We start from the raw sequence: 25,105 nt of genomic DNA on the forward strand, positions 1-25,105 counted from the left end.
AGTATCCCTGGTCCAAGTGTTTCTTGGCACACTGCCCTTTGAGAACTTATGCAGAAAGAGGGAGATCAGGCAAAAGTCCTTCCAATACCCATGGATTCTGAGGTTCCCTCTAACCAGGCAACTCCTTTAGAAAAGAAAACCATGAGTCATTTACCTTGTCTTGGTAGGAAAATCCAAGTAACTGTCATCTTTCAAGGAGCCCGGGGGATGTAGTGGTTATACATTGGGCTGCTAACTACAAGGTCAGCAGTTCGAAATCACCAGCTGGTCCACAGGGGAGCACCAAGTCTTTCTACCCCCATAAAGGTTCACAGTCTCAGAAACCCACAAGGGCAGTTCTACCCTGCCCTATAGGGTCACTATGAGTCGACCTTGACTCAATGTCAGCGAGTTTGTGGTTTTGTTGGGGGGGGGGTCATTTCTCAGATACTGGGGCAGGGCAAGGGAGCAGGGAAGAACTAAGAAGTATAACTATTCATCTTTTACATCATATTTTATATGATATCACATATTCTTAAAATCTAGAGCTCTGTATGTTTTCCTTGAAGAAATACAATGTTTTCCAATGGATCACTCATGAATATGTATCTAGAAGAATGGGGATCCATTAAGTGTGCGCCTCTGAGAAACGGCAGGTGCTAGGACCTAATGGACTCCCAGCTCTCCCTGTCCAAGGCGAGGCAGCACCCCCAGGGTGTGGTGCTGGATAAGCAGGCACAGAAAAGCCAGTTCTTCCACCTGGGAGCACCTCAGACTCCATCTCAGCTCCCCTCCACACCATCGCCAAGATCCTGGCAGCTTCCACACTCCTCTGTGAATCCCAAAGCATGTTTCTCGCAAAGGCTGTGCTGGAAGGTGCAGAACGAGGCCTCGGGGAAGCTCTCGGCGGCTTTCTGGGAGGAGGGGGCCAGAGAGCAGGGCGAGCAGGAGGCAGTGTGAGAGGGCTCGTTGGAGGGATTGTGAATCTCATCAGTGAGGCCGCGGCTCAGTACACCCCCGAGCCGCCGCCCACCCAGCAGCATTTCACCACCGTGGAGGCCTGTGAAAGCGAGGAAGTTAAGCGATTTCGGAGGCAATTTGCCCAACTGGCCGGACCAGACATGGAGGTGGGTGCCACCGACCTGATGAACATCCTCAACAAGGTCCTTGCCAAGCACACGGACCTGAAGACAGACGGCTTCAGCCTGGACACCTGCCGCAGCATTGTGTCTGTCATGGACAGCGACACAACTGGGAAGCTGGGCTTCGAAGAATTTAAGTATCTGTGGAACAACATCAGGAAATGGCAATGTGTCTATAAGCAATATGACAGCGACCATTCCGGGTCCTTGGGGCCTTCTCAGCTTCAGGGGGCTGTGCAGGCAGCAGGCTTCCGGCTGAATGACCAGCTCTACCACATGATTGTCCGCCGGTATGCTGACGAGGACGGCAGCATGGACTTTAACAACTTCATCAACTGCCTCGTTCGCCTCGATGCCATGTTCCGTGCCTTCAAGTCTCTGGACCGAGATGCCGATGGCCTTGTTCAGGTGTCCATCCAAGAGTGGCTGCAGCTGACCATGTACTCCTGAAGCGGCCACACCGCAAGGCCGCCCCGTCCTGGAGGACAGCCCTCCTGGAGCTGGGCCCGCCTCCACAGGCCTGCTGGCCCCGATCGCAGCTGTCACTCCCGAGCTGGCTCCATCACACCTCTGCCTAATTCTGAAATTGAGTCACTTTTCTGGCTTAATTAAAAGAGATGTTTCATGAGAATTGATTTGAGTGGTTTGTATACTGGCTTTTGGGGAGGCCAGGTTATATTAGTAATGGGAGGTTGCAGACAGAGCCCTCATGGAGGAGGTAATTAATGGTTATCGCTCATTTGGTAGATAATCCCAAGGAGTGGGAACTCTGTTGTTAAGAACAAGATTGAGGTGGGGTAGGGGGTGGGGGCAATCCTGGCCTGAACCAAGGAAGCACTCCGGAGAGGTTTGTCCCCATCGAAGGATAAGGAGGGTGCTCAGAATCTGAAGTCACAGCTGATCTTTCCATTATGTACAATGTGCCTTGTTGGAAAACTCTGTGTGGAACCGGGTAGAAACAGCTTCAGAATGCGACTCCAAGCCGTCTCCGGTCAGCGAAGCATTTTCTTGCGGCCGAGCAATGGCCTAAAGTTCTAGAATTCTTTAGTCGGGTTCCTCTAGTTAAATTCACATTAGGGCAGTGGTTCCGTTTATCCTGCTCTGTTCCTAAGGAAAGTCAAGATCAGTTGCGGGGGGGGGGGGCAAGATCAGGGGTAGCTCCCTGTGAGATGGTTCTGGCTGCTTACAATGAATCAACCCTTTGCTCTGATGGATGCTTACTACAATACCAGGCACGCCCGGCTGTTATGTCTTACCTTGTCTTGCCTCGGAGCAAGGCAAGTCCTCTTGCTTGTTTTTTAAACATCTCAGGCAGGAAATCAAGTAAACACGGGAAAGAAGAAAACCTTAGAACGCCATCAGTTAAATGGAATATGAACAAACAAATAAATAGAATTCCACCATCGAGTCGATGGCGACTCATATAAAGCCGGGGAAAGGCCAACGTCCCCTCCTCTGTATGGAGATAGCAGTTCCCAGCGCTGGCTGGGATCCAGCGTCCCAGGAGAGAGAGCTCCTCCACGCTAGCTCCTGAAGCCCCACCCCAGCGAGTTTGGTGAGAACGGTAAGAGGAAGAGCGGAGGCCGGCTGGCGTAGGGGTCGTGCCCTGGGCTGCTCACCGCAAGGTCCCCGGTTGGACACCAGCAGCCTCTCTGCAGGAGAAAGACCAGGCATTCGACTGTAAAGAGTCAGTCTCAGGAACGCACAAGGCAGTTCTACTCGGTCCCACAGGGTCACTGGGAGTCGGCGTCCACTTGATGGCAGAGTGGTTTTGGCGGTGAGAGGAGTTGGTGGTACTGGCAGGAGTGGTGTAGAGGTGGTCGTGGGGTGAGGGAAAGGCCCCAGAGGGTTCTGATGAGCAGTCCAGGCTGAGAGCCTGCCTTAACAGGAGGCTTTCCCCAGGACTCCTCAAAGCTGGCTCAGCTAGAAGTGAGGCTGGAGAACTCAGGTCTGCCAGCGGGAACTGTTCCTGAATGTCTGTAAGTGGATTTGTAGGTCTGATATAAGGAGCCCACAGCTCTGCCTTAGCCGAACCTCAGTTCCAGCCCCCCAGCCGCACTGAGGAAGAAAGATGAGGTTGGCTGCCCCTATAACGATTGACAGCCTCAGCAGAACCTACTGACTCGATGGCGATGGGGTCGGTTCGGTGTATGAGGCAAAAGGGACTCCATGGCGGTGGGGTTTGGGGGTTGAGTGCGAGAAACCTTTTCTGGGATTTGAAAGCTGCAGGTCCAGCAAGTGCAGGGGGTTGTGGTGAAGACTCTGGTAGGAGCCTGGGGCTGGTTCAAGCGTTTCACAATGAGGGCAACTGGATTCACATTAAAGGACAAGTAGGGTCCGTCAGCCAGACCAGTCTGACTGTAATCCAGAGTCTGTCTGGATCGCCCATGCCCATGCGTTGGACTATTGGGCTGTTGGGGAACCTCCACCCCCATGGCTTCCAGGCTTTGTGTAGGCATTGCGCGGCTCTGTCATTGTGATTCAGGCTGATGGAGCAGCGCCCACAGAACCTAGAGTCCGGTGCCGAGTGGACTGGGGCGGGGCCTATATTCCTCAGTGCTCGGTCCACCTGCCCGCTATGTCGTGAGTCTCCACTCTGGGCTTTAATGCATGGCCACTTTCCTGGCTGTTCTCAGAGGGAAAGAGGGAAGGTGTTCAATGCAGCGCAGCATGTAGATAAATTCTCTCTTCCTCTTTATATTCATTCAGAGGGAAGGTGTACAGACAGTATGTCACTAGCCTGCTAACAGGCCCCCAGCCGCCTTTCAGAAACCCCCTGTGAAATGTGGAGAGGCTGGCCTTCGGCCCCGTGCTCTCCAGCGCCACCGTGAAATATTTATGAAACACCAGCATGCTGGGTTCTGAACCATACCAAGTGCAGAGAGCCCGCCCTAGAGGGGCTTGTCAGTTCCGCGGGACGCTCTGCCTGGAGGCTCAGGACAGCTACAGGATGGTTAGGGTTTCTCCAAGTCCTCACTCAGCAATGACAATCTCTCTATTTCGGAATAAGCCCGCTTACACTGAGCATAAGGAGACCTGGTGGTGTTGTGGGTTGGGCCTTGGGCTGCTAATGGCAAGATCAGAAGTTCAAGCCCCCCAGCCATTCCTGTAGAGAAAGATGAGACTGGATGTTCCTGTGAAGATGTACAGGCTGGGATGCCCCTATCGGGTCGCTGTGAGTCGGCATGGCCTCGATGTCCGCGAGCCTATTAAGCATATGAAAGAGTCATCAGGAAGACGACTGGGATGTCCCTTAAGGACTCGGGATATTGAACTTATGATTTAAACTTCCCATGGTACTGTGGGAAGGACAGTGTCGCCACACTTTCCTTCCTGAAATTTCATAAAAGTTTAGACAATTGTTCACACCAGAAGCCTCTCTTGTTCCGGCCATAGGAGTGCCCACTGTCTGGTTCCCTCACAGCAGGCAGAGGCTGAGGCGGCTCACGTTTCTTTTATTCCCCAGAGCGAATGCAAGCACAGTTGTTCAATCTCTGACCTACTCCAAGTAGCCCTGGTGGCACGAAGGTAAAGCGCTCAGCAGTGAGCTAGAGGTCAGCTGTTCAAACCCACCAGTTCCGCTTGTCCTGATAGGTTTGCGTTGAGTCAGAATCGATTTGACAGCAAATCGACAGGGTAGAGATCTCCAAGTGCCTTCAGAATTACTTTTTTAAAAATTCCTTTTAATATAAGGTGGATTAAAGGAATTTAATTCCCATAAAATTAGTAAAACAGTTCTATACCTGGGTAGAATATTCTCTCCGTCAGAATATTCCCGGAAACAGAACCTCTTCCCTGATGCCTGTGGGTAACTGAGAATTTATTGTATCTCAATAATAACACCCCTCTGGATTTATAGGGTATCTTTATAGCCGTCTTAGTGGACACTGCCCAGTAAGTTCTACTTTATGTGCCATTTACAAGGCTTTTCCGCCCCCGAGGATCTCCTGCTTGTGGAGAGGCTGTCCTGTGCGGTGTAACAGCAGAGCCCACACAGCACAGAGAAGACAGGCCCTATCATTGGGAGCTCATTATCTCAAAATCCATTCATAACCGTACCTTACATGTAGCTGCACTTAACACGTGCCAAAAAGTCTCTGATTCTGTTAAGTTAAAACTGTTAACTATGAAACAACCTTAGGAAACAGGAGCTTAAGACTCAGGCACGAGACCCGCCATGTTTCCGCTGGGAATTCCAAATGGACAGCGTGGGAACAAGTGGCTTGAATGGCCTGCTGGCCCTGGGACTGGTGTGGTGTGATGTGGGGACAGAGAGGTGCTCACAGTGGCCCCAACAGGCATAGCCCTGCTTTTCCAATCCTGTTGCCAGCTGAGGGTCCAGGGCCCAGTGCCTGCAGTTTCTGTGAGGCTCAGTCTCCCCTTTTGGTAGCTCCTCTGGGCTGCCCTGGACTCCAGATGAGAGCACGTTGAAGGGAAGGATGAAAGGAGCCCTGGTGGCACAGAGGTTAAGTGCTGGGCTTCTCACCTCAAGGTTGGTGGCCTAAAGCCCCCTGGCCACTCCATGGAGAAGGTGCTCTTGCAGCGATTGTGCTGGTAGAAGGTAGACAGACACATGCTCACTTGGGTGACGGAAAAGGCACTGATGGCGAACAATGATAGAGACAGGAGGAGACACTGAGCAGAAGACAAGAGCTAAAGAGCAACCGAGATCAAGGCTGCTCTATACACAAGCCTGCAATAATGCAGTAGAAGCATGTCTGCCCACACAGGTGCAGGAGGTAGAGTGTGGGTGTGTGCCCTTCATCTCTATAATTTTGGCAGAGGGTATCCACACATGCGTACTTCCCTCTGTGGCAATTGGAGCCCTGAATGCAGTGGGGCGTACAGAGTGAAGTGGTGAAGATGTCTTACACATCACCAAACACCTGTGAGGGAGGGCGTCTGTGGGTTTCATTCACTAAGGTCAGTTGGCACAACAGAGTTGGCAAAGACAATGTGCATACTGCTTAGATGAATGGCGAGCAACTCATGAGCTTTTGAGACCCCAGGGAAAAGAAAAAGTAAGACAAAATGTAAAAACACTATGGAAACTAATTTGTTCCATGGACTAAAAGGCCATGCAAAGATCATTCTGCATGACCCCAACACCAGAAGCGCTAGTGGGCACCCAGCTCATCGGCACAGACAACTGCTCTGAACAGGGTCCCATTAGAAGGCCCTGGACAGTGTGGGAGAACAATGGAGAACAAAACTCAAGATCACAAAAAAGACCAGGCCTACTGGTCAGGTAGGACTCCCGAGCCTGTGACCCTTCATCCCTTTTCAGATCTGGGAATTAATTCCTCCCCTGGCTCACTTTTCAGCCAAACAATTGATATTGTTCGATGCTGTCAAGTTGGCTCAGACCCGCAACAACCCAATGTACAATGATACAAAGCCCTGCTGGCCCTGTGCCTTCCCCGTCGTCGCTCTTAGGTTTGAAGCCATTGTTGCAGCCGTTGAGTGGATCCGTCTTGTTGAAGGCCCTCCTCATTTTCACTCCACGGCCCTCTACTTTTCTAAGCGCGAAGGGGAAATGCAAAGACTAGGGAGATGTGAACACCGTAGAACAATCAACCACTTGAGAGCAAACGGGGAGCATTTCCCCAAGGACAAGTTTCAGAAGGGTTAGGAAAGAAGTGGGAATAGAAACCGAAAACGCAGGGAAGAAATCGGATAAATGATGCTGCACTACAGGGACGGCAATCACCGGCATGAAACAAAATGTGTATGAATCGTTGAATGGAAAATTGATCAGCTCCAGAAACCTTCATCCAATTCATAATCAAAAGGTTAAAATCCATAATAAAGATTACAGCCTAGAAAACCTTAGTGGCCATTCTGTTTTGTCACCTGGGGTCTCTCTGAGCCAGCTGTGATTCCGTGGGACTGGTTTATTTATTTATTTTTAACATTTTATTAGGGGCTCATACATCTCTTATCACAATCCATACATATACATACATCAATTGTATAAAGCACATCTGTACATTCTTTGCTCTAATCATTTTCTTTTTTTACATTTTTTAGGGGCTCATACAACTAGTTTATTTTTTGTTTTGTTTTGCTTAGTGAATAAAAATTGATCTCTTCCTTTGAAACAAGGCCATGATACATTTTCCTATCTAAAGTTGTTGTTATTGTTCTTCATAATTCTCTCGGAGGGACTCGAGGTGTCTCAGATGGAATGACAAGGCATGTCTGAAATGTCGTACTGCCTTCAATGGCACTTGAGTGGCCCCGGTTGCCCTGTAAGATAAGCAGAGCCAGCTGTGGGACCCACCAGTGCTGCGGGAGAAAGATGACTTATTATTTGCTCCTCATGATGATTTCCAGTCTCGGAAACCCAGAGGGGTGACTCTGCTCCATTCTGCTGGGGCTGGAATGGACATGGTGGCAGCGAGTTTGTTTTGTTTGGGTTTTTCGTACAACAATCATAGCCTCAGATAAAACTTGGGTGGCCGCTTTTTCTTTAGGAAAAAGAAGTCAGTAAGATTCCATCCAGTTCTGAATGTGCTGATTGTAAATTTAGCGTCTTCAAACTGCTTTCTTAATCTGCCAACAGAATCTCTCAGGAAAAACATCTCCAGGCTGCTTTTTATTTTCTTTGCATTACTACTGTAATTTTTCATTTACTTTACATTACATTTCCATTACTACGATTGACATGCTTGTACCAGACCTCATGCAGTTCATCTGCCTTAACATTGTTTTGTCAGTCAAAATGACTCGCACGAGACTTATTTTTTTCTAATGACAGCAACTAAGAAAAAATTGTTACCATGATAATATTCAGCATCTGTAAGAGTTCTTCATACATATATACACACCCATGCTTATCCACCGGAGAAAACTGCTTTGAAGATGGTGGGGAACTGGGGAAGGGAGGGAGGAAGAGAGAGAAGAAATGGGCCCCAGTCCCACATCACAGTGCAGGGCTTGTATCAGATGGTGGAACGCCCAGCAGCCTAGCCCCTCGCTTCTGCCATTGTGGTTTCGAGGTTCCGCTCTGTCCTGGGGGGTCGCTGTGAGTCGGCATGGATCCTTGGCAGTGAGTTTGGTTTATGGCCACGTGGCTGCTGTGCTCTGTGCTCCGAGTTCTTGGTGGTCTGCTGCCTCGGAGGTGGGGGTGCCCGCTGCCAGCGCGGGGATGACTTCATAGGGCAGGTGGTGGACGTGCATGAGCTGCAGCTGCCAGGGTGGCAGGCCCCGGCACGTGGAGGGTGTGTTGTCTGTGAAGCTCGGCATCTTACAAGTGGTCCAAAGGTATGCTTTACAAAGAGGCTGTTGTCCACTGATGAGGATGAGAAACCATCGTGCTCTACAACTTGGGCGGTGCCAGGTTGTCACACCCAGGCTGCAGGTAGAGCGCTCAGAAGGGACCCTTGGTGGCGGAAGACTTCACACACAATGAACCGGACTCCCATGTGCTGAAAGCCAAAGGAGGCCTTACACTGCCCAACAGCCAGAAGCAGGAGGCCCGCCCAGGGCTGCATCCCGCACCAGGCCCCGTGCCTGTTGCCAGCACTTGGAACGTTGTCTTTCACCCTCTCGCCGGCTCCATGTTAAGGGTCAGCCCAGAGAAGCTGCATCCCATCAGTCCACCAGTTCCAGGAAGTGGCTGTCGACAGAAAGGAAAACTCCAAGCCACCCATTTCAGAGCCCCTGTGGGGGAAGGGAACCCTGCCCAGCCCACATGGGCTCTGGCTCTGTGAGAAGTGGGTCTCCTGGGGTCCAGAGCAGGAAGCTGTCCATTCTCCAAATCCTCCCCTCCAGCAGAGGAGCCAAAGGACAGCCTGCCTGAAAGGTGGGGACCTGAACTCCCTGGGAAGCCTGGCTCCACAGCCCAGCCAGACACCAAAGGGTGGCAGAGCCCCTGGAACGGGAGACTATGGAGTCCCATGCTTCGTGCAACAGCTGGGATGTAACTGCTCCCTTTACCTGCTGGACTGGTGCAAAGGGCGAGAACTGGAGACCACCGACATCAGGGACCCCGTTCTCAGAGAAAGCCCGCTGCGCTGCCAGGAGACCCAGAGGGAGGCAGCTGTCAGCAGAGGAAGCCCTGGGCACCCTCTTCCATGGGCTGCTAGGTGGGTATGGCGGGGTGTGCAGACCCAGGGCCATAGGGTGGGCTCCTCAGGACCTGCCCAAGAACCAGACCCAATGTTTGCTGCTAAGACACCTTCCCTGCCTCCGGGGCCTCTTTGCATCCCCGCAGGTGCCCCCAAAGGACCCACAGGCCACCGGCCTGGTGGAGAGGTCTTGCTGCTACCTGATCCCAGCCCCAGCTGTCCTCTCCAAACACACAGCGGGCCCCACAAGGTACCTGCCACAGCCACTGCCCCATTCGACGCTGCCCTGATGGCAGCCGACCCAGAGCTGCTCCCTGGACCTTTGAGGCGGGTTTCTTCATCCTGACCCCAAGATCCCAAAACCCCACTGCATTCCTGTACCCATAACGCCCTGCCCCAGGTCTAGTACATTTCGGTGTAAAATTGAGTTATGGTATATTCAACGTGCATTCTTGTACAGGGGTCAGCACAGATAAAACCTGTGGACTCTCACAATAAAGACACGGCATAAGTTCAAAGGAATATTTCCCGTCATTCAGACAATGTATGACCCTAACTCGCCAAGGCATAAGTAATCAGAGGTAGAAGCAGTTCCCCGTGGGGGGCTTTTGTGTTGTTTGGTGGAGAAAACCCACGGCAGAAGGACCTCAGACGTGAGTCTTCGCGATACTTTAGTCTCCCCCCCCCCCCACCAAACCTCTGTGGGCAGTTGCAAGACAGGCTCCCCTGACACAGGAGCAGGGTGCTGGGGAGGCTGCGATGCCTCCCCTACCCTCTGCTTCTCCCGAGTCATGACGAGGTGTGTGTGGGCAGGGTGGGGAGCTTAACCTCCTGGTCTTCTGTGCGTTGGTCAAAATGGAGACATTTTTATCGAATGTAAATGATACCTCAGTAAAGCCGATTTAAGAACAGAAACCAATCTGATGGAAAGCAGACGGTTCTCGCAAGCTGGAAGCCTGACAAAACTGGAAGTGAGCTGACACGGGCTTCCCCGCCCCAGAAGAAGCCCTGTTTCTTTAGGGAAACCTTGCAAACTCCCTGTCTCACCAACTCCAGTGGCCCAGTGAGATGAAATGATCAGCCCTCACCATGTCTGTTCCTTGGTTAGATAAAGTCTTGTGGGAGAAGTGATGTGGGGCCTTCTGTGACTTGGGGGGGGGGTGTCTTTGGACAGCTGTGGAAATATTTCCCTAGACAAAATCCAAGGGGGCGGGGATCTCATCCCATTTCAAGGCTTCCCACGCCTTTTCCCCAAGTTCACCCAAGAACCCCACATTATCACGTGAAGACCCCAGGTAAGGGTGGCTGGGAAGAGGGTGGCATTGTTGGTGTCCCCCCAAGTGCCCAACTGCACTGGTGCAAGAAGCGCCGTCGTGCCCTTAAGGGGCTGCAGGTGCATGACTGTAGTCACCGGGGACGAAGACCAGCTTGCTGGTGCCAACAACGCTGGCTCATCTGGCAAATGCTGCTCTGGCTTGTTCTGGCCTGTTCACAGGTTATCTGGGAAGTCATTGTTGGAAGACTTCACTGCCAAAGTGACTCACACCTGGGGTGGATTTCCCGAGTGTATGTGTGCCCAAGTCCCTCCTCCCCTTCTCATTGCCCTCCCACTCTCCATCTTTTTTCCGTGTTCTCCCTTCTCCCTTCCGTCAACCCTTCCTTCTCCTCTGCTTCCCTCCCCCACCCCCGCATCTCCTTTCCTTCCTATACCCCCCTTCCTTCTTAAGCTCTCTTTTTTCTGTTCTCGGTGAATAGCTAACGTGCAGAAGAAGATCAGTATCTCATGTGGCTCTGCCTTTCCCATCCTCTCATTTAGATGACATCGAGAAGGGCCTCCGCAGCCTTTCCGTGACCAGGGGTAGCCTGATTAGGTTTGGTGTCCAGAGCTGTAGCCACAGCTGCTTCTTCAAAGGGCCGCATCTTCTGGGGCCTGATCTTCCCAGGGGGCCATTGGAGGGGCCGAGCTTGGCTCCCACTTCTGGTTTTCTGCAGAGGAAGCCTGGATAAAAGAAAGACTAGAGCTGTGAGGTTGGCCTCCATGTACCCCTTGCTCGCCCTCCATGTACCTCTATGTACATCCACGTACACCTCATGGGCCGCTGTACATGAAGGCATTTGGCAGGGCCACCATGTGTCCTGAAATGAATGGAGTGATCCCACCTAGGATGAATGAAGCATGAAAGTGGGGTTCCATCAGGCCTGAGCCCAGAATCCCGCTCTGGTCGCTGTAAGGCCACCCTAAATGGCCTCAGTGCTCCAGGGTGCTGATTTTATTGCTCAGCGGATCGATGCTTGTTTGCTCCTTCTGGAAACAGTGAGCTACTTGCTTGCTGTTCTCTCTCACCGGGGACTTTTTGTCAATCAGCTTCAGTGCACGAAGATGCTGAGCCGGGTAGGTGGCATACCCGAATGTCACCATGTGAGCTGTGTTGAGTGGTCATGCCTCTAGGGGCCCCCCTCATTCATTTCTCCCCTTGTTTCACAGAACCACGATGGCAGTATCGACTTCCGAGAGTACGTGATCGGCCTGGCGGTCTTGTGCCATCCTGCCAACACCGAGGAAATCATCCAGGTGGCATTTAAGGTACTGTCAGCCCCCCTGGAAGCCTCTTGGTCGGCCTCGCAAACGAGGGTTGACCCTAAGTGTATTATTCGGAAATCAGCGAATCTATTAGGCGCGTTTATAGATCTGCTGTGACAAGTCTGCGAGAATAATGTGATTAAGACAATTGCTACTGAGAATGAGAGAAGAAGAAGAAAACACAAGCATCCATTGAAGCCTAAAAGCCGTTAGAAACAGCCTGGGTAACAGCATCAAGACTGAAGAGCAGGCGACTTCACAAATTAACTTAAAAAATTATTTCTCTCAGCCTCCCCTTTTTGAAGTCCCAAAGTGAGGTTTATAAATAAACACCACCTGTTGCGGGCCATCCCCGTCACCACCCCCACAGTGGGACTCATCTTTATTTTCTCCCTCTGTGCGTGAGAGTCTAAGTGATATTTTTCTGATGGAATTTATTTTGCTGGGGTCATGTCAGGTGAACACCATCTTTAATCCCCCAGCATCCCACCCTGTAGCTTTCCCTGTCGAATCATGCATTTCACTTTTAAAACATCACAGGGAGCTAAGGCAGCCAACCCAGGTGCCATTGAGTGAATTCTGACTCACAGCGCCCCTAGAGGACAGAGCACTACTGCTTCGTAGTGTTTCCAAGACTGTAAATCTTCCCAGGAGCAGCCAGCTTCATAACACCAGACCTACTGGGTCACCAGGCTGTGGGGCAGATAAATAAAACCGCTGGTCCTGTTCCTTACCACAGCGTAATGGAACTTTGCATTGTGGAGGATACAGACGCTGTTGATCCCCACTCTGTGCAAAGGAGAAGAAAGAACACATCCCTATAGTGTTTTTTTCTCCATCTAAGGAGACTGAACGTTCTTCCTGGAATTAGCATTTCAACAGAAGATTCCTTTGAGTTCCAAGTCAAAACATGATGCCCTTACAGGTCTTCCCAGCCTTTTTCTAGTAAGCTCTTCATGTTTAGCCACTTGGTCTGTTGGCTGCCATCCTTTCTTATTTGCCTTCCCTGATCTTACTGCAGGAATTAACCTCTTCTTGACATCAGGGGATCCCTTATCTGAGAAGACTCTCCCACTGAGTGTCTTAGTTTCTTGGTGTTTCTGCAACCAAAATGCTATATAAATAGGTAGTTGTCAAGAACAAAACTTTATTCCCCCACAGTTTAGGATGCTAGAAGTCTAAATTCAAGTTCTGGCTTTGGGAGAAGATTCTCCCTTTGCCCTCTCTAGGGAAGATATCTCTGTTTTTAGAGACCTAGCATACCCTGGTTTCTTGGCAACATTTCCGTGTGGCATGTATCATTTGTCCCTTCTGTTTCTGCTTGCTCCTCTGGACTGAATCGGCTCTCTGTATAATCTCAAAAGTGAGTAGGTTGAAGACACAGGTGTCACCCCATTAACACAACAAAGAAAATGCTGGAACATACCATGCCTCTGACACGCCTTCTTAGCTCTATGATTTGGAGAGATTGTCTTCCTCCAAGAGCCCTTTCTTCTGCCTCCAAGACCAGCCACAAAGCAGACGGGTTTCACCCAAGGGACTGCCAGGTCCAGGGAGTGAATCTAAGTGGTGGGTGCCCAGCAGCAGGCTCTAAGTTAGGGGCTAGAACTTTCCCCAAGTTTACAATCTCTGGCTCTTACCAACATCGTCATCATCAAACCTAACATTACACACAGAGCTGACTTATTCTGATCCAAGTGGTCTGTTTCTGTTTGGGGATCGTCTGTGTAATGATATGTTTTGTTACAGAAATGGTCACTCATGGTTTACCAGGGGAAAATCCTGATAGAAAATGTGGCCCTTAATCACAGTAATTAGCTCCTGAGAGAAGTCATGTGATTTCTATCTAGTCTCAATCTTGGTTTTTGGGTAGGGAAAGAAAGGGAACAAGGACCTGAAACTATAGTAAGGCAAATGTCATACTTTACATTGTTTAGTTTGTATGTGTTTCTAATCTTGCCATGAGTCCTGGTGGCTCTGTCTGGTAAGCATTGGACTGCTCACTGCAGGGTCAGTGGTTCAAACCTGCCTTGGAAGAAGGTTGAGGCTTGTCTGCTCCCATAAAGATTGACGGCCATTCGGAGTTGTAACTGGCTCACTGGCAGTGGGTGGATGAGTGGATCTCAGGTGTACTTGATGGTTTTGTAAGCATTTTCTACCTGTATTTAATTGTCATTTCGCACTGTCTGCTTAACTGCAGGATCCTTTCACACCCTGGTTTTGAATAGCACCTGACAGTTAACAAGCCACTTCTCATTTTTTAAAATCTCATTTCATCTTCACACTAACTGTTGGGGGTAGAATTATATTTCAGCTCGTTCTTTGCAAGCAATAGGTATCAGCTTTGGCTGGCTGGCGGCCAGGAGGACGTAGCAGTCAGGCTGTGGAGGAGGCACAAGAGCAGGCTCAGAACCAGGGACCTCTGGAGTCATAGCCACAGGAACTCCTGCGGGCACTGGAGTTGGAATGGGCGAACGCCAGTGTTCATGATTCAAACACCAGGAAGGCCCCAGAGGGTCCTGGGTCAATGACCTGCTAAGGGCATCTTGATTCTGAGTCCCCCAGTATCCTTGGCAATGGGGAGACATCATTGGAGACACCTGCAAAGAAACTGAATGCTAAACTTCCTACCATGACCCTCATTCTGGGGCTCCCTTAGGCTTACGAGCCCTCGCGGCGCAGTGGCCATGGGCTTTGCTGCCAAGTGAAAGTTCGGGGGGGGGGGGTGGAACCTACCAGCTGTTCTACAGAAGAAAGATGTGGCAGTCTGCTTCCATAAAGATGGACAACCTTGGAAACACCATAGGGCAGTTCTACTCTATCCTATAGGGTCACGCTAAGTCAAAATGAACTTAATGGCAATGGGTTGGTTGAATGGTTAGTCAGTCAGTCACCCTACATATGAGAACTCTGTAGCAGGGAAGCTATGTGGAAGTGATGAGTAGATGAGGGAGACTGAGGGAATGACCTGGGCGAGTTGTGGCAAAGGAGCGATGCAAGTGAGGTAGATTTGTTAGGCTGGGTTGACTAGAGAAACAAATCCAGAGACACTCATATATGTGTAAGAAAGAGCTCTATATCAAGAACTAACTATATGTGTCGAGAAAGCATCCCAGCCCAGTCCAACTCAAGTCCACAAGTCTGATACTAGTCCACAGGTCTGTCTTCAGCCTCACGCAGCCACATGGCAATGATGCGGAATGCAGGAAGACCACACGTTAATGGGTGTGAAGTCGTGTGGATCCAACGGTGGTGGCTCTGACCACAATCGAGGTCAGCCAGCAGGGAGTTGCAGGCAGAGAGAGAATGGGGAGGTTCCAGGGTCCCCCGAATGAGAGGGCCACGCCCACAAGGAGGCATCACCAGGCTGTGACCTGATGGATAGTCTAAACTCTACCCCTACACCTTTATAGATGCTTCAAGTTGACATGAAATCATGTAACTACCCCTTTTCACCGCTTTCATTCCTGGATTTCATTAGCATCTGGTGTCCAGGTCTGTGAAATTGTTTACTAACGTCATTGGGCCCTCCTCATGACCCAAACCAGGAAGACGTCCAGTGTCGCGCTTCTGCCTTGCGCCCCAAGCTGTCACCTGCCAGTCCTCATCTCTTCTTGTTCTAAGATCCAACTCACTTCCCTCTGGTAGGGTTCATTGTGCTATCCACAGAGTATACTTACCACTCCCTCACTGCCACCGAGTCACAGCGACCCTTGTGAACAGAGTGAAACTGCGCCTGTGGTATCTAGGTCATACATCTTTACAAGAGTAGAAAGCCTGGTGGTTTTGAACTGCTGACCTTTTGGTGACCAGCCTAATACATAATCACGACCCTACCAGGGCTCCTCGTACATACCATTAGATAACGCTGTTTTAGTTCTGAAGATCCCTGGTGGTGCAGGGGGCTGCTAACCACCAAGTCAGCAGTTCAAACTCATCAGCTGATCCCCAGGAGAAAGATGACGCTCTCTGCTCCCATAAAGATGTAGTCTTAGAAACCTTGGGGAGTTCTGTGCCACTCTATAGAGTTAACTATTCATTGGAATTGAGCTGATGGCAGTGTGTCTCACTTTTCTTTTTTCTCCTAAGGTAAGTGCTATAACAACATCAAGTCCATTCTGACTCATAGTGACCTTCTATAGGACGTCCACAGCTCTAAATCTTTATGGGGTTTCTTTCTCCCTCATCTTTCTCCCATAGAGCAGCTGGTAGGTTTGAACTAACGACCTTGCAGTTAACAGGCTGACTCCTTACAGCGCCACCAGGGCTCCTGCTAAGGGCACCCGAGCAGGCTTTCTTCACAGATGTCTCAAGGGTCCCTGGCATAAGAAATCCTTGAATGGTTCATGGGTGTATTTTCCATCCCATTATTGTTCCGTGGGAACACATTCTTGTATTTTGGTTATTTTTCCTCAGCTCTTTGATGTTGACGAGGATGGCTTCATCAGAGAGGATGAGTTCTCCACCATTCTGCAGGCTTCCCTGGGAGTTCCTGACCTGGATGTCTCGAGCCTCTTCAAGGAAATCGCCCACGGGGATTCTATTTCCTATGGTGAGCGGAGGAGTGCGCTTCCTGATTTAGCCCACAAGGAGGGCATCTGGGTTATAAATGGACCCCATGAAAGGATACAGTTTTCCTCAACTATGAATAATCATGATAATGATGATGATGATAGCAATAACAGTAAGTGGAGGTAGAGTAGTAATAAGCCAAAAAAAAAAAAAGCCAAATTCATTGGCATCCTGTCGAATCCTGCCACGGCCCTGTAGGATTGAGTTAAAGGGTCCTGTGGTTTCCTGAGGTTGTAAATCTTCACCAGAGCACACAGCCTCATCTTTCTCCCTCAGAGTGGCTGGTGGGTTCAAACTGCTGACCTTGTGGTTAGCAACCCAATATGTAACCCACTGCACCACCAGGCTTCTTTAGAACAGTAATGATTTTGAACCACTCGTTCCCTTGTCACTGAGTTGGCCAACACCTCTTCCTTACCCCTACCTCCTACACTAATGGCCGGGAGGGGATAGAAGGACTGATAGGAAGTGACCAAGGGCAAGGTAACTGAGAAGAATTACTGAAACCAGAATGAAGGCTGAACATGCTAGTGGGATGGGAGAAAAGCATCAGGAAATAGAGGAAAGGACTAGGAGGCAAAGGGCATACATAGAAGCCTAAATACAGACATGTACATATATAAATATATTTATGATTATGGGGGAAATAGACCTATGTGCATATATTTATAGATTTAGTAGTAGGGTAGCAGGTGGACATTGGGTCTCCTCATGAGCATTCCCTTAATATAAGAGCACCTTGCTCAGCTAAATGGTCATTTCATGATACTCACCTTCCCAACATGATCACTGAAGACAAACATGTACATAAGCAAATGTGGTGATGAAAGCTGATGGTGCCTGACTATCAAAAGATACAGTGTCTGGGGTCTTAAAGGCTTGAAGGTAAATAAGCGGCCATCTAGCACGGAAGCAACAAAGCCCACACAGAAGAAGCACACAAGCCTGTGTGATCACGAGGTGTTGAAAGGATCAGGTAGCAGACACCAAAGAACAAAAACCATCATTGTGTGATCACCTTCCCAACATAAACTCTGAAGACAAATGTGTGTATAAGTAAGTGTGGTGAAGAAGACTGATGGTGCCCAACTATTGAAAGCTATAGCGTCTGGGGTCTTAAAGGCTTGAAAGTAAACAAGCAGTCATCTAGCCCAGAAGCAACAAAGCCCATATGGAAGCAGCACACCAACATGTGTGATCATGAAGGGCTGAGGGGACCAGTTTTCAAACACCAAAGGTGGGGGGTCGGGGGAGGATCACTGGACATTCCTTGCAGAGGGATAGTGGGGAGGAGATGAGTCACTCGGGGTTCAGTGTAGCAACAATGAAACTCACAACCTTCCTCTAGTTCTTAAACACTTCCTCCCTCACCCCCACTATCATGATCCCAATTCTACCTTGCAAACCTGGTTAGACCAGAGGATGCACAGTGGTACAGATGGGAACTGGAAACACAGGGAATCCAGGACAGATGTACTCCTCAAGACCAGTGGTGAGAGTGGCAATACCGGGAGGGAAGGAGGGGGGGGTGGTAGAAAGGGGGAGCCCATCACAAGGATCTACATATAACCTCCTCCCTGGGGGATGGGAAACAGAAAAGTGGGTGAAGGGAGGCGCCGGGCAGTGTAAGATAAGATAAAATAATAATTTATAAATTATCAAGGGTTCATGAGGGAGGGGGGAATGGAGAGGGAGGAGGAGAGGGGGAAAAGGAAAATGAGGTGCTGATCCCCGGAACCCAAGCAGAAAGCGAATTTGGAGAATGATGAGGGCAGCGAATATATAAGTGTGCTTTACACAAATGATGTATGTGTGGATTGTGATAAGACTTATATGAGCCCCAATAAAATGATTTTTTAAAAAAAAGAACAATAATGATATTAGCTACTTATTGAGTGCTTACTATAAGATAGGTATTAGCTTACTTACTATAAACTTAATATAAGCTAGGCATTCTTCTGAATAGTCTACATATATTAACTCATTTAATTTATATTTTATAGTTTATGTATATTTATATAGTTATAAGTAAATGCTTATTTATATATGTAAACTTTATTTGTCTATATAAATATATTTCTTTATATATTTATGTATATTATTTATATAGTGTTTATGTATCTATATCTATCTATCTATCTATCTAGATAGATAGATAGATAGATATAGATACATAAACACTATATAAATAATATACATAAATATATTAAGTAAGCTTTCTATCTATCTAGCTAGCTAGCTAGATAGCTAGATAGATAGATAGAAAGCTTACTTAATGAGTATTCTTAACTGCTCTTACTTTCCTGAGCTACAAAGAGCTTAACTGACCTCCCCCCACCCAGCTGGGGACTGGCAGCCTGGCCGTGGAGCTTGAAGCCTGCACAGCCTCTCTCGGGCATTCTTCTTCTGAGTAGTATGGCCAGGGTTGCTAATGAGGTTGGGTTGCAATCACAGTAAGGGGAGATGGTTAGGTGCCCGGGCAGTATTAATAGGAGCTTCAGCAGTTACTGAATGGTTCTTTGTGTACGCTTCCCCTATCTTTCCCTGTCATCTTGGTGGCAGCCCCTGCGAGGCAGGCACTGACTATTAGGGTGGACAACTTTGTGGCTCTGTGGCAGGTCCATCTTTCAATGGCTGGCCTCTCTGCTGGTGGCTTACGCGTACACATCCAAACAAGTCCATGGAGCTGAAGAATTCATTTCCAAAGTTTTCCCAGTGCAGGTCGGGTACGAGTTGGGCTGTTGACTTCAAGGTCAGCAGTTCAAACCCACCAGCCTGCTCCTTTGGAGGGTGATGAGGCTGTCTATTTCCCTAAAGATTTATAGTCTTGGAAACCCTGCACAGGTCCCTGTGAGTCAGAATGGAGTTGCTGGTGGAGGGTTGGGTTTGAGGTCCTCCTCCTCAGCGGAGGACAGTGGCCATTTCCCTCCTCAGCTTTGAAGTGGGCCTAGAAGGCAGATGGCCTGCCATGCCCCTCCTGGCCCCTCAGGCTGCAGAGGGATTCCTCTGGAATGGCTTTAAATTTTTTTTTCTTTTTTTAATGGTACTTCAATTGCATCAGCTCGTTAACTTCCCTGGGAGAGGGAAATGTCTCCTTTGCTCTCTGCTTTTAATTATTGTCATTTTGGCAAGCCTTATTAGCCTGGTTAAGGGAATTTGATGCCTAGGGCATTTACTTCGTTGAGGTTTTTTTGTTTGCCTTTTTTAATAAGAAATTATGAAATGAAGACGCATGCCCTGAGACAAAAACTGAGGAGTGTGTAAGGAGCTTAAAATCTAAGCATTTGGTTTGCTGACAGCTGGAGGTTTCCACAGGATCCTTGGCCCCATGGCACAGGGGTGCTGTGAGTGAGTGAGTGTCTTTGTTTTTGATGCCACCCCCCTCTCAGCAGAGGCTGGGTAGGCCCTGGGTCTTTTGAAGGGGCACAAGTCTTTTCAATCGTCAATTCTCATGCAGATGAACCTGCATGTTGGAAGCTAGAAAGAAATCATTAGCTCATCTGATTATGAAGGTATGGAGAGGCCTTTTAATGCACAGCCATGTTGCAATTCCAAAGAATTTGATTTAGCCTGAACCCAGTGACTTCCTCACCACTGGGGGTGGGGGTGAGGGGGTGAGGGGGCGGGGGGAAGCTCACTCTGCCAATGGCTGTTGAGTCATGTTGAGGGACCCCACGTGTGCAGAGCACACCAGCACCCCACAGAGTTCTCAAGGCTGGGACCTTTCAGCAGCCAATCAACAGACCGTTCTTCCAAGCCCCTGTAGTTGGGCTTGAACCACCAACCTGGCCATTAGTAGTGGATTGCTTAACTGTCTGCACCGCTCAGTAACTCCTCACCACTGAGGCCTAATTGTTGTCTTCATGTCCCACATGTCCCTCACGCATGAGGGGGAGCCTTGGCTATGGGAGGATCAGTAAGAAATCCAAGGTTAGCCAAAGGACGATGGGGTTCAAATCCTCTGACGTTGGCGTCAAGGATCAGGCTCAACCAAAGCTAAGGCTTCCTTGGCTCTCCGCAGTCAAAAGAAAGCAGAGAAGCTTCCAACTGGAGGGCAGTATGGTGTCTTGAACTTTCTTCTTGCCCAAAATGACCACCCTCCAGAGCACTGAGTAAGATGCACATGCAGAGCATGGCGGAGTGGTATCAGGTCTAGCCACCACTCGGGCCAAGAGATGGAGCTTTTTCGGAGCCCCAGACACCCCTTGCACCCTTCCCAACTGCTCTTTCTCCCCCTGGCTTCGGCGAGGGAGCCCTTTCCTCGCGTGAAAGGTTGCCTCTAAGCTTTTGTTCAGAATTGTACGCGAAGACGCCGCAGCCTTCAGTAGTCAGACCTAGTTTTGTGCCCATGTCTGAGCTATTAGAGGTGGGACGGTACCACACTGGCCCTTTTGTGCCTGCCTCTTCCTTCCCGGGGCGCACGGTGGTGTTGCAGTTCATCCACATTGCTGCGGCATGGCGAGGCATTCATTTCTCATGTTGTGTAGCACCATGTTGCTGACATGCCACCGTTTATCTGTCCGTTTCTGCTGTGACTGGCCCATTTGGGGGGAATTCCGTTATGGATAACGATGAGCTGGGTTGATGACCACTCAGTAGTCAAGTGCAAGCAGCTCCCCCTCAGGATCGTGGAGCCCAGCACGACACACACACCCCTGCCTTGAGTTCTGTGCCTAGGGGTAAACCGTGCCCACCGTCCGCTTAACTCGGCCGAGGAAACCTGCTTTCCCATGTGCTGGTACAGTGGATAGCTTCTCACCAGCAGCGGCTGTGTGTTGAGTAAGAACTTTGTGGTACAGCCATAGGCCACGCTGTCTGTCCTCTCAGGCAATATCCAACTGCATATATGTGTCTGGACCCGATCCCTGGAAAACTTGTTGTATGAAAAGCTTGAAGTATATACAATGGTTTGTAATCACAAACAGGCCTGCTCTGGGATATGTGTCCACACACTGTTATTACGACTGTACTGTTTATTATGTTACAAATGTGTCAGTGTATCTTGGAGTGTTTCTGTATCACTTTTAGATGCACAGAATGGTGCACTGTACACCAAGACAAACATTTGACTACCTGGTGTTAGATATGAATCGTGCTTAGCTGTTCCAATTTGTGGACAGATATCCATTAAAGACGGGGGCATTCATAATCTGGGGACTGTCTGTGTAATATGTATGTAGAGAATGGGCTTTGATGGCCCAGTGGTCCGCTCTCGGCAAGGTCCCTGGTTCAAGCCCACCAGCTGCTTCTCGGAAGAAAGATGAGGCTATCCGTTGTCATGAAATTTAGTCTCAGAATACCTAAGGAACAGTTCTACTCTGTCCTGTGGGGTCACTAGGAGTCACAATTGACTCAAAGGCAGTGGGTTTGGGTTTGTTTGTTTTAAGATGGCAGAACGGCCAAGTCACATAACATCCTATTTCACGGATGTGTTTGGAGACATTAAGTGACAAATGATCACACTCGTGAATCTGCATCATGCCAAAAGATGATTCATCCCAATTTATCCTATTGTGTTTTTTCCTCCTTTTTTTTCCAGAGGAATTTAAAAGTTTTGCCCTCAGGCATCCGGAATATGCTAAAATATTTACCACATACTTAGACCTCCAGACCTGCCATGTGTTTGCCTTACCAGAGGAAGTCCAAGCAGCTCCCTTACTTGCCAGCAATAAAGTCGGTCCTGAGAACCATGAAGAAAGCACCTCTGGAAAAAAAGATGACTGAAGAAGGCGCCTCTTTCCAAAGAGAAGCCCACACTGGCTTTCCCGTGAGGCTGCAGACCCGTCCACTGACTTCTCAACGTACTTGATGCATACAGAGGAGGCTCAGGATGGAAATGTTTGAAAAGGGAAACACGCAGCTTCTTATTAGAATTGTTCTTGATTGCATATGGACATCAGCATCGTTTTTCTTTTGTATCAGATTGTGCTGTGTAGTTACTGATGGGTGTGCTTGGTGGCAAATCTCAAGTTTTCTTGGATTTTGTAACGGAATCCGCACATCCCAAAGAATGCCGTGGCCTTCCTTAGTAACCGGCGAGGATACAACAACACTCAACACGTTTTCAAAGGCTGAAGGGCCTTCAAAAATTTCGTGGAAAAATTACATTCTATTTTAATTCCATTTGTCCAGGAACTATGTGAAGGCCCCACCCCGTGTAAACATCTTTAATCTACCTTCCTCTAAAGGAAAAAATGAAGGTAACATTCTCATATCTCTAATCCACTTCCATTATGAGAATAAGAATGGGGAGTCTGAGAAGCATGCAGAATGTTGTCCCTTGGACTTCTTACATTCATCCCCCCCCCTTTTCATGTTATGGTCTCTAAGCTCCCTAAGGGTGGGTGGGGGGCTCCAGTCACCAGAGGACACTCCGTCTAAACTCATATTCCCCTGAGCTTGCATCTGTATGGAAGATTTATTTTGCAGCCCCCCATTGCAAGGAAATCATATCTTTTTACATGACTGAGGTTTAGAGAAGGGTTTTTAAACTCCATCTTCAAGACGGCTACTTTGCCGAAGGCTAAGTGGGAATTGCCTTATTGGAGGCAGCGTTGATGGCTTAATGAGAATAATGAATTGCGTGCCACAGAGTCCAATCTAATTTGAATTGGATGGTTCAGCATGACGAGTGCCTGTCCAATAAATGAATCAGATTTTCTCTGTTTATATATTAGTCAGATGAAGATCGTTGGCCATAAGCAAGGGTTTTCTTGAAGCGTTGCCTTGCATTGTGTTGATGCAATGCTGGGATACTTTGAATAGAATACACAACAGAGTCCACTGCGTCACCCAAGGCCAGAGGCTCCCAAAGCCTCAGAGCACCCATGTGACCTCCCAATGGGAATCTTCCGAATGACAGTTTCCTTTGAAGTTAAGCAATCATCTCCTCCAAGTGCCATTTTTATTGGGTCCTACGTATGTATCCTGTCGATGGTATACTGTGTAACCTTTATTTTTGAGATTTTTTTAACAAAGAAGCAGTTTAGTAATATAAGGCATCAGATAGTTTGTGTTCTGCAGTTGGCCCTGGCCCTAGAGCTCTTTGCTTTGGCTGTGGTTCTGAACGTGTGGGCGAGTCTCCCAGCCTAGTTCATGCTAATGTCCACTATCGTTCACGTGGAGCAAGCTTCCCAGGAGAGGTGTTGGAGGCTATGCCTGTCCCAGAATCATGATTCCAAGCTAGCTTTCATCGCTAAGACAAGAGGCTGAAATAGCTGTGGAAATTAAGCATCAAAAACCTAAAGCTATGTAGATAACATATTAAATGAGCCAAAAATAATAGTTTAAATAATGAGCAAGATTTGTCCTTATAATAGTATTTATCATGTGCAATTAAATGTATGTCATACTCAGGTACCATGATGTATTTTTATCACAGAAAGAGCATCTATCATTTTCATAGTCATGAAAGACTGGCATTATTAACTAAAGGCTTTTTATGAGGCTCTTGCAAACGATCCCATGATTTTGTTTTAAAGTACTGTTTTATGCCGTTTAATTCCACTAGTCTGTCAACATAATATTCCTGCTTTATTAGTATGTTACTGAATAAACAAGCTTCCTACATAAAATCATTTTGGCCTTTAAAAAATTCTAGTGTTGTCATTTTGTCTCAAATGTAATATACCTTTTTAATACCAAGGGTGAATGGAAGTTTGCATATTTATGAATGTGATTAATCATTTTTATTTGCATTTAAGCTTTGTGAAATGTCAGAAAGTTTAACTCTAATGAAAAAAACTTGAATTTTACCCAAAGTGGCAAGAGTTGACTTCTGACTGGTTGGTTTGTGATCATGACACAAGTCCCAAGTCTCAGATTGACTACAGACCAGAACTCTGCTTTTCTGTCATCTCAACCCAGTTTCTTTCAAAGGCTTTTCTCCTGTCAGGACTTAACGTAAGAAAGGAAATTTCATTAAATCGGTGCCATTACTTTATGATTATTTATATTCACTGGAAAAGAAATGGGGTCCTCTTTGAAATGAGAAACACTAGATTCTACGACTTCTAAATCATAAAAATTTTCATCCAAACAGCTGTATTGAAGGACAACGGCATGATCGATACATACAGATGATTGCTAACATCAGGTGTATTGACTCTCTCTGCCACTCAATATATCCTTTCCCCTCCTCACTTTCTCTGGCATAGTTGGCTGCAACCAGGCAAAGATCTCTCAGACATCAATTACCCACACATGGGCACCTAGGTGCTTGCGTTTTGTAAGTATTTGATTAGGAATAACCAATGAGAATAGTTGGCTTATCTTTACTGCCACAATCTGCCCTGAGAAACCCCAGATCCAACTCAGGAAATTAATCCATACTTTTATTCTTCTAGAACCATTTTCAAAATCAAAATATCGCCAGTCAGGGTCCTCCAGAGAAAAAGAACCAAAAGGATGATTTGGGAGGTGGCAGGAGGACTGAGACTGTCTATTCTAGAAGATGCTGGGAGTAGCTTGTCTTAGGCTAGATTGTCTAGAAAAGCAAAACCTGTAAAGGTGTGTATGTGAGAGAGATTAAGCAAAGGAAATGACTTATGATAGTAGAGGCTGCCATGTTCCATGAGTTAGATGTCAGGCTGAAAACTTCTGATTGATGAAGCTGTAGACGGTAATGAGCCCGATTTTTATAGGTCAGAAAACAAGTTTCGGCTAAAAGGCATATGAATCCAAGGTTGGTAGGTAAAACAATAAAGTACAGAGACCCATGCTGCAGAGGCCAATCACTCCCGAGATCAGCAGGTAATACA

The 25,105-nt window shown here is 48.2% G+C and overlaps 2 protein-coding genes across 4 annotated transcripts in view; both read left to right on the plus strand.

Annotated features, from left to right (window-relative positions):
* LPCAT2 (lysophosphatidylcholine acyltransferase 2) overlaps positions 1-23,925 on the plus strand; it is a 92,126-nt gene extending 68,201 nt beyond the window's left edge. For 2 of the 3 annotated variants that reach the window (XM_075537979.1, XM_075537980.1), the window contains 3 exons: positions 11,679-11,777; positions 16,191-16,326; positions 21,886-23,925. In XM_075537979.1, the coding sequence (XP_075394094.1) occupies positions 11,679-11,777; positions 16,191-16,326; positions 21,886-22,070 (420 nt within the window). In that variant the 3' untranslated portion in view covers positions 22,071-23,925. The remainder of the gene's footprint in view (positions 1-11,678; positions 11,778-16,190; positions 16,327-21,885) is intronic. The other variant, XM_075537981.1, reaches the window with a different exon arrangement.
* CAPNS2 (calpain small subunit 2) lies at positions 533-1,683 on the plus strand. The gene has a single exon (XM_075537426.1). The coding sequence runs from the start codon at positions 828-830 to the stop codon at positions 1,569-1,571; it is 744 nt and encodes a 247-aa protein (XP_075393541.1). The 5' UTR covers positions 533-827; the 3' UTR covers positions 1,572-1,683.
* Positions 23,926-25,105: the final 1,180 nt, after the last annotated feature.

Source organism: Tenrec ecaudatus, chromosome 18 (genome assembly GCF_050624435.1).
Source record: "Tenrec ecaudatus isolate mTenEca1 chromosome 18, mTenEca1.hap1, whole genome shotgun sequence".
Lineage (NCBI taxonomy): Eukaryota > Metazoa > Chordata > Mammalia > Afrosoricida > Tenrecidae > Tenrec > Tenrec ecaudatus.

Bases quoted from the DNA above. Each gene is read 5' to 3' on its own strand.
- CAPNS2 (XM_075537426.1), top strand. From the start codon at position 828: ATGTTTCTCGCAAAGGCTGTGCTGGAAGGTGCAGAACGAGGCCTCGGG.